This window comes from Primulina huaijiensis, chromosome 2 (genome assembly GCF_012295235.1).
Source record: "Primulina huaijiensis isolate GDHJ02 chromosome 2, ASM1229523v2, whole genome shotgun sequence".
Lineage (NCBI taxonomy): Eukaryota > Viridiplantae > Streptophyta > Magnoliopsida > Lamiales > Gesneriaceae > Primulina > Primulina huaijiensis.
In genome coordinates this window covers 24,698,057-24,710,201 of record NC_133307.1, presented here as the reverse complement: position 1 = coordinate 24,710,201, position 12,145 = coordinate 24,698,057, and the positions used below count along the sequence as shown (strand labels likewise).

Here is a 12,145-nt window from a genome sequence, read left to right as displayed (position 1 = left end):
TACCAAAGCTAGTATCCGACAATACAAAAGCATCTTGGGCACTAGAAAATTTAGTGATAAAAGAAGATATCCAATTTATTCGAAAAGACTGATACAAAAAATCTGTTTCATAACACTGAAGAAGGGTTTTAGAATTTTCAGACCAAAAATGCTGCCAACAAGACCTCCATCCAATGTTAAAGCAAATCCTTAAATGGGTTTTTGGAATCATTGGAGTTCAAGAAAGGGTTCCCCACTATTTTAATTCGGTCCACCTTTTTGGATGGACTTTTGTGGTAGCTTTATCCACTTTTACGACTATAATAAGATTGATTCCGTAATTAGTTCACCCTCTACATTAAATTAGTCTTTAATTAATCGGATCTCGTGCTTATTTATTGTGATTGAAAGAGAAAAACAAGCGATGGTACAATAATTTTCTGTCCTTTTTGAAACTACGCAGGTAATTTTGTCAATTATTATGAACTTTACACAAAATTTCTAAACTGTTTAAGATACAAAGTGGCAAGTCGCATTTGGGGCGAGAGATCTTACATTGCTGTAAATTACGAGTCCCCTTAATTAACAAACTTCAGATCTACTATTCAATATATGTGACGTGAAGTAGCTGGAAAAAAGGACTCTATTCAAAGGAGATTTATTGCTATCCTCATTCAATGCCAGGACTCGGGAGTAAATGCTATTTCGCCCAACTACTGATGCAATTGGGAGTTGGATCGCAGTTAATAAATAATAAATACAAATATATATTTGGGGCACGATTCATTAATTTGTATTAGATTTAATTTTAGTATTAATTGAAATAAAGTAAAATTATGTGAGAATAATTTTTTTCTATTAAACGTAGTGTTTTTAATTTTTATTTCACGTTTTGGGGAAATATGGTTATTTTAAATAACAATTTTAGAACTTCGTATTTAATAAATGTATATAAATTAAATCACATGTTTTTTTTTTTACTATGAAATGAAATTATAATATATAAATGAAAATTAGGAATTGCTTACAACTATTTTTTAGGATTGATCAAGAAGATGAAGTATACAAAATGTAGTAAATAATAAATAAATTGAAGGAGATAAAGTATACACAATGTAGCAAATAATAAATAAATTGATTAGTAAGTATGTATATATATTGTGTATTTAAAAACTACATTGAATATATAATAAATGATCGTACGTATTATTTAAATTCTTGTAATGTTTTATATACTAATCAATAAATACATTGCGTAATAACAAAATATTTGAAATGTAATTTTTATTGTGTAATTTATAAACAGTTTTTCTTGATTAATAACACATTGCGTATTTAATTTCCTTTCATTAATTATAGTTTTCCAGAAAATAAAATCTACTTCATTAGCTCTTGGCAGCTACATCTGGAATCGTGCTTTAAATATCTGAATGCGACAATTACATGAAGTTAGTAGACACAAAATTATTTTCTCTACATTACTTAGGTATATAACAAAATTTCATAAATCTGTAGCGCAAATATGCTGGTTTTAATAATGAAACTAATCTCTTTTTCCTTCTCTACGCCATTAAATACATTATTTAGCTTACTAAAAAAAATGTTTAGCAAAACGATAACTACAAAACTATGAGGAAATATTAATGATACAAGCTCATCTTGTATGCTTAAATATTGATAAATAATGATTATTTTAGTAATTAAAGCAACTTATATATAACAATAAACCAAACTCGACGTCCTACGGTTCACAATATTAACAACAAATTCAACAACCATAGTTTTCTTTTTCACGGTGGAAGGCTCAAATCAAACAAAATCTGGAGTCACAAATTCACTAACCATAAAAATTTGAAAGCTACATAAGCTTGGTCGAAACGAGTGGAATGAGGGTAGACGACACTTCTTGGATGGTGTTGACACTTGCCACCCACTCCGTATTTTCCATTCCAAAATAATATTTCATCTTCTGTTCCATGTAGATGATTTACGACCAATTTAAAAATCTGAACTTGCGTGTGAAAACTGAAGATTTAAACTGAAACAATTGCATGTATATCAAGAGGGTAAGGTAAGTATCATAATTTGATGTTTAAAAACCTGAAATATGTCCACCAAAACTGTTGTCTGTGGTACATCTAGGCTAGAACAAACACTAACTATTGAGTAAAACAGTAAAGCAAGAGCTATTGTTACAAAGCCTGGGCTATTTGGCGTCCATCTATATCAACATATAACTAGTTCAGAACCTACAAGAATGTTCCACAGCTAGTGATACACATGGCCATCAAGTCGGCTGTTGATGATCAATCATCCTTCCTCTTGCTGCCACCTTCGGTGACTTTAGGGCCATCGTACGTCCCAAGGAACAACATACTCTCATTCTTCTGCAGAAACCTGCATCAAACGTGCAAATCCAGGACTAGTTTTCAAGCATTTCTGATAAAAGAATATCATGGAGACCCAAAACAAACTATGGTCTAAACTTCCAAGCAAGTCTCGAGAAAGGATAAATTGAACCAATGTGCAGAGCATTAATCCATCTTAAACGGTTGTTATGATCCAAAAATCAAGTGGAACTCAAAACTTACAGCAAATTCAAAAAGATTATGATCTAACTGGGGACAAGAAAAACAAAATGATCTTATCATCATTCTTTCTCAACCAATATTTTTAGAAGAATCAGACCAGCAGACGACATGAAAATAAGAAAATAAACAAATCTTATACTTGAGAAATTCAAGTAACTTCTGCTGCAGGCGAATCAAAGTCTCCTCCTCAATACTCACATGTGCCAACAACTCTGGCAACTTCACTGCAAATAAGAGAAGTTACCATGAACATAAAATCACATTGACCAGCACAAAAATTTCACAAGAAGATGTCTAAAAAAATTTCATATCATGAATGTGAACGAAAACTGTGGTATGATGGAATACAACCAGATCAACATACCAAATAGGCGCAATAAATGTTCAACACCATATATGCTTGATGGAAAGACACTTTCTGAAATCAAATCTCTGTACTGCTGGTGCTCTTTTTCATACAAAAGAATGACTGGCAACGCTTTGTCAAAATAACAGCGTAAACCGTTAAAAATTTCCCCAACCGCATCAGTCATCCTGAATTTTATGGAAATAAACCACAGTTACAAAATACAATTATGCAATGCTAATATAACAAGAAAGCACAGTGGAGAAACAGACTACTAATCTAAAATGTGACTGAAGTACTGCTCCACCCTAAGAAAACAAGCCCAGAGGTTTTATATTTCGCCCCCCATCCCCCAGGAAGAGAACAATTAATCATAAACCAAGTTGTTTCCATCTATGAGAAAGTGGTATATTAGAAACTTACGTCACCGCCTACCGTCAAATACAAACCAATTAATCATATAACGAGTTGTTTCATTCTACGGGAAAGTGGAAAATTAGAAACTTACATGCCATCCTTCTTGGACCTGTATTCAAGATATTTTGTGAATACGTCATCAACACAAGGAGATCGTGGGAGTTTCACAAGCTGCCAGAGGAGCAGCACATGAATAAACATTCTCGCTTACCATTAAACAAGCATAGATGGTAATGTAACAATTCATAAGCCAGGTCTCACCTCGATTTGAAAGGAAAATTTAGTATGTAGATCATAAAAAAATGCAATCTATTCCAATCATCTTCCTTTTCTTTCTTGAGAGGAACATAATTATTAAGTAGATGTACCTTATCCTGCTGTGTGATAAACTCCCAATCATCAACTAATTTCTTCTTCAGAGTTGGTGGAATTTGGATCTTTATCAGTTTTTCTGCAGCTGGATTGTCCTTCTAACAATAAAAAGCCAACATTTTACCACCAATACAACAACAGCTTCATGAAACTAACTTAACTGGCTTGGTATAATATAAGAGGAATTCAATCAAGGTAAATAAAGATAATCCAAAAAGCCAAGAATCAATGTGTTGCCATACGCTTCCAACACTAACATGTTCCATGAGGGGAATGTGTAAGGACTCAACATTGATAAAGAGAGCAACCAAAATTTTGCAAAGAAGAATAATCTGAGAAAAAACACCATAACCCCAGAAATCAGATGGAAAATTACAAATCCCAAACAAAATAATATCAAGTTGACCCAAAAAAAGACTTACGAGAATGGTCAGGCCTAGAGAATGCGATCATAACATTACTCTGATACTAGTTTTCTCTAACTCTCTCTTCATCACTTATCATAATGGGGCGACATGAACAAGTAATTCGGTATAGCAGAAGCATATGTACTCATCATAAAAAAAAAATAAGTGCCAAAGAAACAGACATACATCTTCATATACACATACAGGAATGTAATCTTGAAAACTATACTTGAACGATGCTAATGTTAAAATAAAAGCAAACCTCAGTTCCAGAATCAGCCTTTCGTTTCTTTCCTTTCGTAACTGCAAAATCATGGAGAGAACAGGATATTGACCTCAATCAAATGCTCACCAGAAACTAAAAAGAATCGACGTTGAAAGCATTCATCCACATGTCAAAAGAAATTGCACCAAATATTACATCCATTATAGAGCTAAAAATTACTGTAGCCTACTCAATATGCACCAAGTCTCTTTTGCTTTGTTACAGATTCAATGGATAAATGAAAAAGCTTTACAGCAAGAAGAACTGCAAGATCAAGATAAGCCCGGCTGAAAACCATAATAAAAAAACTGAAAATAATGCGCTAAACCTCATGACATCGAAATAATTGGTGTTTTAAAAGGATAAGAAAGGTGGCAAGTGGAATAATCAGGATTTTACAGAAGCTTTGAACAGCATACCGTTGTTCTTTACCTCCTCCTTATCCACTTTACCATCTGCATAATCCATTTGAAGAGCTCAATTAGTAACAGAAGAATCATCAGCCACCGAGAACAAAATGAAAAATATCCGAGCGAAAAAAAGATACCAGTTGAACTTTTAGGTTTTGTTTGAGCTGAGCGCCCTGATTTAGTATTCTTGTCCACACCAACTTTCTTATCAAGAGCCTGTTGCTTCAAGATATTTTCTTCATTATATTTCATCAAGCGATCCATGCCTACCCATTCATCCCAACTATAAGCAATATTTGAAGATTTAGTTAGTGATGTATGTTCTGTCCATCTTTTATCATCACAGACTCTGGTGCATCAAATGGAAAACATTTGAAGAGTGGTGACTGCGTACTCACTTTTTACTCCAACCCTGCAGAAAAACAATTATATGTTCATGCATGCCAAGATCGTAAATTATTTCACAAATAAGCCCAAATACAGAACGATTTTAATTGGCATAACGACTAATAAATTTTTTAACATCTGAAGCAGCAGATGCCAAGAAAATAATATGTCGAGACAGCGGAACATGAAAAAACTGATAATCAGACTTACAAGGTAATGGACAAAATATCTCCATTCATTCTTCCGGAACTCTGCCTTTTGAACCTTCATATGACCAAGAGCAGTGAGTTAATAAATGCAAATTCCAGTATAGAAACCCAAGAAGTGATTAGGCCATTCTAACACTTAAACCAAATAGTAGGCAGATATCACATAACTGAAAGGATATGCAATATACATGTTTTTCAAAGCTTGTTTCTATCAAAGGAAACAAACTGGCAAACTGCATATGCGTAAGTAATCACGAATCTTATAATTCGGGTTGTTGCATTCTACACATATCTCCACACATGTATAAACGCAATTATAATCATCCAAAATCCAAATAAGTTCAAGAAAACTAAACAAGTAAAAACATTTTTCGGGTCAAAAACCGTAATCAGAACAAAAATGTTAGGGCATGACATGCCTTGGCTTCGTAGATGCGGGGCCCATGATAGGCAAGAACTTTCTCTCCTTCAGAGAAAAGGCTCTTCGAAGTGGACTCTGTCGGGTCTCCAGAGGAATTCTGGCCGCCGCTCGCCGACTCTTCCTTCGAACTGCTCACCATCTACTCCACCCCAATTTTTCCACAGTTTCTAATTACTCACCTTCCCCCTCCCTATTTGGAACAAAATAAAACTCCAGACCGAGGGGTTCGCTCGCCTTTCTCTAAAAAAAAACGGACCGGGGTGGTTTTAATCCCGGTTCCTTGTACACTCGAGAGCCGAGGTTCATAATTAAATCTATAAACTGATTATGAGTTAGTCATCCTTTAAAAAATCAATTACAGTATATATCAGGCCTGGCAAAAATCATAAAATTCTCGACCCGGGCCCGACCCGAAATTTTCCCGACCCGCTCTGAATCGGGAAAGGGATCGGGAATATAGGATATACCCGACGGGATTCCCGACCCGACCCGAATATATTAATAATTTTTTTATTAAATTTTTAAAAAAATGAAATTCCCACTTTCAGTACAAGGAAATCCCCATTTTTCATTTCGTTTCAGGCTTTCACACAAATACATTATACATATACGTACGCACCATTCTTTCTAAAAGCCCTAAACCCAACCCACCGCCCCTCTTCTTTCTCCCGAATCCGACCGCCGCGTCGTCGTGAATCGGTGCTCTACCGCTGTGGGTTACAGCTGAGGTCCAAAAGTCTTCTGTAGCGGCCTGAATCGAGAGAACCTTGCTCCATTTGAGCAGCCCCGAGCCGATTACACGAGCCCTGTTTTTTGCGTGAGTCTTGGCTGTCTTTCTTGTGAATTCTTGCTTGTTTTTTTGTTAGTTCTTCTTTGATTTTTTGTAAGTATTAACATGTATTCGAAGTTCTCAGATTCTCTAAATATCTTTCATTTTTTTCTACATAAGCTTGCATCAAAAATAGAAAAATCTCGAATGAATTACCTGGAAGTTTTTTCGTAATATGTAGGATTTTCAATTGGGTTCTTGATATTTGAAATCTCGAATGAGTACTCGCATGAATACTCGGAAACAAGAAATCTCGAATGAATAGCCTTTTATTTTTCAAGAACGTTGTGTTGTATTTTACTGCCACGTTGATTCTGTGTAAGCTTTTGAAATTGTTATATTTCGGTTTATTTATAATTTATTAGAAATATGTTTTAATTTATAATACTTATGTACATACTACACACTATGTCATGATGTTCAATGAATTTTTTAAAAAATATTTATCGGGATTTTGTCTCCCTTCGCGACCCGATCCCGAACATTCGGGTCCCGATATTTGTCGGGTACGGGATCGGAAATCTTTTTTTATTCTCAATTCTTATCGGGACGGGGATCGGGTCAGGAGGTTACGGGACGGGTCCCTACCCGATCCCAGCCCTACTTTATATATTTCTAACAATAATAATCAAGAGATCGATAATACAAAAGCATTGAAGTTTATTTCATGCCCTTAAACATTGTTTACAGTGAATATGTAAAAGTTTATTTAGTAATTTATGACAAATTATGGTATTAGATAATTTTAAAAAAATTATTATTAAATAAATTTTTAATAAAAAATCTCCGTATATGAAATCATAGTTTTGTCATATTTGAAAAGTTGTCGCAAAAAAATTGTTATAAAAAAATAAGAAAAATTGTTTTTTAGTCTATTATATTTATCTTCATTTGAATGGAATCCTCTATACAGTTAAATTTCAGTTTTAATCATTTATATTTTATTTTTGGGCGATTTTCGTCCAGAAAATCCAAACTCGCCAGAATGTCATGATTTGAAATTCAAGTTTACCTATGTGGCAAAAAAAATTAGGAAGAATTTTTTCGCCTATTAGTCTTAGGTTTCAATTCATCAAATAGCATAAAATTAAGAGAGAAGAAAAAGTAAATATTAAAATAAAATAAAAAAACAACTAATCGGTTACTTAGGTATTTAAAAAGACAAGCCTGATTCTCTCTATTGGAAACCCTAGTTCTACATTTGTAATATTGAGGAAAATTGTGAGAACAGGTTCATGTGAAGGAAATTGCGGTGAAATGCATATTCAGCTGGCACATAACATCAATTTGGCACCACCTAAGTACGGTATGTCCTATTCCATGTGTGTATGTCGTTTCCTATCTGTTGCTAAGTTTTTTTTTTTTTCTTTTGTAAAGTGAATAATTTGGTGGTCCCTGAAAATGTTGAATAATGGCGGTCCATTTCCAATGTTTGAGCTCCATTATTTTTGCATATTTGACTGGTTAAGAAGGTGACAAAAAAACAAACAAAAAAAAAAATTCCCTGGGTTGGATTTGTCCAAGAAGTTCTCAATTGCAAAAAACGAATGCAACTCCAGAAACAGAAAACATCTAAATTATGTTTTTGGAGAGATAAGTCTTCTTTAAATTTTTTTTTTTTTTTTTGATTGAGTAGGTATTCTTTAATTAATTATAGTAGTTGGAGGGAATGAGATACAATTTCCCTTAAGTTTTGGAAATGGTGTGGAAGCACAAGAATATGTAAGATAAATAGGTGGAAAATAGTCTCAAATCAATAATATCATTAATTTTTGTTGTCACGGCGATGGGCTCGGATTCTAAATCATCATATTCCGACGAACTTGGATTTTCTGGCTAAAATAGGACGAAAATCTCAAAAAATAAAGCATAAAACTTAAAGAACTAAGAATGAAGTTTGACTCTATATATAAGACTAAAATCATATATAAAACTAAATCGGAGAAGGACAAATATAATGGATTAAAAAAACAGTTTTCTCAATAAAATATTTATTAGTATTAATGTATTTATTTACCACATAAAATATTTGAAACAAATAAGAAATAAATATTTAATTAAATGTGAAGTTTTTTAAATTTCTTTTTTAAAATTTAAATTTAAATTTTATACCACTTGAAAACATAAATTACATTTAATTATATTATTTCATTTCTATATCATATTAAATAAAATATAGTTTTTTATATAATATTATGTTTTTTAACTTTTTAAAACTTTTTAAAATTGTGTCGTCAAGAATCTTGGTATATTGACTATTCGTAAATTGTTGATATTATTATTATTACTATCTAATTTAGAATTTCAATTTATTTTTTCAAAAATAATTAATAATTTTAATCAAAATTTATTAATCTAATATATTTTTATTTTTTTGAAAAATATTAATTTATCATTTAAAAATTTAACAGATAAAATAATATATGATTTTCTAAATACATTTTATATTTTTCATCACTAATAATTTACTCAAATCAATCAATTCAACGTCGTTCAAGTGTTATATCAAATAATATAAATATTTTTGATATAATAATATTTAGAATTTAAATATATATTATCTCAATAATTTTAATAAAAAAAATAAAATTTCATGCATTAAATATTATTATATTAATAAATTTTCAAACGTTAATATCTATTAATTTTAATAATTAATTAGATAAAATAAAATTTCATGCATATATTTTTAAAAGTAAAATATGTCACGCGCTCATCAATTACGCTCTTTACTAATTTTTTGAGATAGCCACCTAAACGAGCTATGTCATATTCTTGATGTATACTTTATATTCATTTTAGAAAAAAACACTTTTGTACGCTGATCCTTTTTTAGTGAAGATCTTTCACCTCATGTCGTTAAGCAAATTATTATAAAAAAATTTCAATATTCGTTAACCACGCTGTTTTTTTCTGTAGAAAGTACAGCATTTGCATGAACCAAAATTTTGTTAATTATCTCTTGAAACATTATGGGAACCAAGATTTGGGATCAATACTTGATCCAATTTTATGGATGATACATGCTAAAGAATATTAGTTTGTTGGAGTTGATTATCTAATTGTCAAAAATTTCACCACGATAGAAAACTCTCAACTTGTGTTGTCAACTTTTGATACCCATCCATGTCCAAGCCACGCATTCCTACCTCGGACGAGCCAAATAATCATTCGGATCGCTGGTGGAATCGGGACTCGGACTTGTTGGTTATGGACGAGGAAGAAGAACAAAGTGGAATATGAAACAGTCGGTCTTTTCTGGGCTCGTTCGAGGAGCACATTAAGAAATCAGGGCAGATCTTGATATTTAAGTTTGGAAGGGATTGAGGCTACGTTATTACCCAGTTGCTACTCCCAACGAAAAGAAGGTGAAGACAGGAAACCTTTAGCTGGCTTCGCGCAGAAAGAATACAGAAATGTTTCACCAAAAATATCCAACGCATAAATTACTCGACAGTTGGAATCCACAAACTTTAGCACAATATTTCCTTTACTCCCAACATACATACATAAAAGTATCTCCATGATATATTAGCTAAAGTGTTCAACTGATAACAATTTATAGTTGCAATAATAAGTAATAAATTATTCATAAATTTCCCATTTTAATACGACGACGCCATTGAAGAGAAGGTAACTTTACATTGAATATAATTTAAAGCTCGGTGGCCGCAACTAAAATTTCACTGTTTTTTTCTTTGAAAATTTTTGGGTGATGCAAGATATTCTGAATTAGAATCCCCTATCTACAATCGAGAAATAAATAAAAAAAAAATGAATACAACGGCCAATAAATATTATATTATAATAATATTATTATTATACAGGAACAAAACAAAAGCAGTAAAAAGTCTGGATAAATGAAACTCTCCAAAGAATTGAGAAAAAGAACAAACCCAAATCAAAGCCCGTGAACTAGAACAAGATGCAAGCGCAACCAATCAATACGGCCAACACCTTCTTCATGCTCCACATTTTCTCGGCCCCGCTCTGCATTTCACATTCACGTTACACGTTATTGTGTACCATCTAGCTAGCAAATATATTGACCATCAAATTTCTTGGAAAAATGTTTTAGGCCCACTGTGACTATTCTAATTTTACACTTTCTCCAATAACCCTAAATTCTCAAATGTGATTATGATTAAGTTAATCTATTTTTTTTCCATATAATTAATTCATCAATAGTCCAAACCAATCACAGTACTAAAAACGTTTCACAATGTACTTGTAACTGTAACATTAAATAAGTTTTGGTGCGAATAATATAGATCCGGGATTAATAATTAGAGCCTAACTACATGGACAACAAAGATTAATTTATTCCCATAAATTAATTTTTCGACCTTATAGTTTCAAATTATTGAAGATTAAAGTAAATCATTTAAGGTTATTTCCGCAAAGAGCACAGTTTTGCATGAAGTTATCCACTACAGGCTACAGTACTACACGATTATTACTGGGAATCAGCTAAATTTATGGGAATAATGTGGCCTATAGTTCCAGATCTGGATGCGTTACGCGTGTGCAAAACTGATTTACAAGCTTGAGTCGAACATCGACAAGGAATTCACAATGACACGTACCTGATCTTTAACAGTAGAAGGAGCAGGGGAAGTGGCCCCTAAGCTAGGTTCGGGAGCTCCGGTTGGTGGCGCAGGCGGGCTGAGCAGCTCAGGAGCGGGAGCAGGCGCTGTAGTCGGAGTCTGGCTAGGCGGTGCGGAAGCCGGAGCGGGTGAAGGTCCAAGCTCGGGTGCAGGAGATGGAGGCGACTGAACAGGAGCAGGAGCGGCTGTCGGTGGTGAACTCACCGGCTCGGGAGCTGGCGGAGAAGTTGAGACCGTCGGTGGAGAACTTACGGGAGCTACTGCCGGAGGAACAGAAACAGAAGGAGCGACTGGAGCTGCAGTTGGAGTTGGAATGGCGGTTGCGGCCGGTGAAATAGTTGGCGCAGCCGAGGGTGACTGGCCGCCGACGGTAGCCGCAACAACGCAAATGAACGCGAGGAGGAATCCGGTTTTCCGACCCATGGGTTCTTCCTTTGAGAGAGGAGAGAGCAGTGGGGAATCGAAAAGGCTGATTATGAATAATCAAATAAATAATATAAAGTGGAAATGTGAGTGAGTAAAATATGATATAAATAGAGCAGAAATTTTATTTTATTTTTAAACGGGCTGACGGGCAGAATGTTTCCAACAATTTTTCCATTTCAAAATTCCATTTTGGTTATATTCGTTTTGGGAAAAAAATACCTCGGTTCTTGGTATAAGGAAGCTATCATATCAAAAATATAATAGGGGGAAGATTTAATTAATTAACCTCTATTTTACTCTTGATTTTAAATATAACCTCTTCATTTTAATTCATTTGTTTTTTACTATTTTATCCTTTTAAAACAATTTTGTTTTAACCATATATCTCCAAATTCATCTAAATCATAAATTGTCAACAAATATCATTTTTCGTAGAAACAAATTTCCAACTTTCTTAAAACATTGCAGCCTTCCCAACC

The 12,145-nt window shown here is 33.3% G+C and overlaps 2 protein-coding genes across 4 annotated transcripts; both read right to left on the bottom strand.

Moving 5' to 3' along the window:
- Positions 1–2,035: 2,035 nt before the first annotated feature.
- Positions 2,036–6,016, bottom strand: LOC140970861 (protein MRG1-like). Of its 3 annotated transcripts, none has more exons than XM_073432811.1 (11): positions 5,803–6,016; positions 5,385–5,438; positions 5,186–5,199; positions 4,925–5,070; positions 4,797–4,832; positions 4,375–4,415; positions 3,702–3,800; positions 3,425–3,504; positions 2,935–3,104; positions 2,710–2,794; positions 2,036–2,376 (listed from the first exon to the last, which is right to left on the bottom strand). In XM_073432811.1, the coding sequence occupies exons 1-11, from the start codon at positions 5,941–5,943 to the stop codon at positions 2,286–2,288; spliced, it is 957 nt and encodes a 318-aa protein (XP_073288912.1). In that variant the 5' UTR covers positions 5,944–6,016; the 3' UTR covers positions 2,036–2,285. The 3 variants fall into 3 exon arrangements, with proteins under 3 accessions (XP_073288912.1, XP_073288911.1, XP_073288913.1); XM_073432810.1 differs by having other exon boundaries at positions 3,702–3,803; positions 5,803–6,014; XM_073432812.1 differs by lacking the exon at positions 5,186–5,199 and having other exon boundaries at positions 3,702–3,803; positions 5,803–5,987.
- Positions 6,017–10,408: 4,392 nt separating this feature from the next.
- LOC140970859 (uncharacterized) lies at positions 10,409–11,734 on the bottom strand. The gene is made up of 2 exons (XM_073432809.1): positions 11,220–11,734; positions 10,409–10,623 (listed from the first exon to the last, which is right to left on the bottom strand). The coding sequence occupies exons 1-2, from the start codon at positions 11,661–11,663 to the stop codon at positions 10,549–10,551; spliced, it is 519 nt and encodes a 172-aa protein (XP_073288910.1). The 5' UTR covers positions 11,664–11,734; the 3' UTR covers positions 10,409–10,548.
- Between the last annotated feature and the right edge of the window lie 411 nt (positions 11,735–12,145).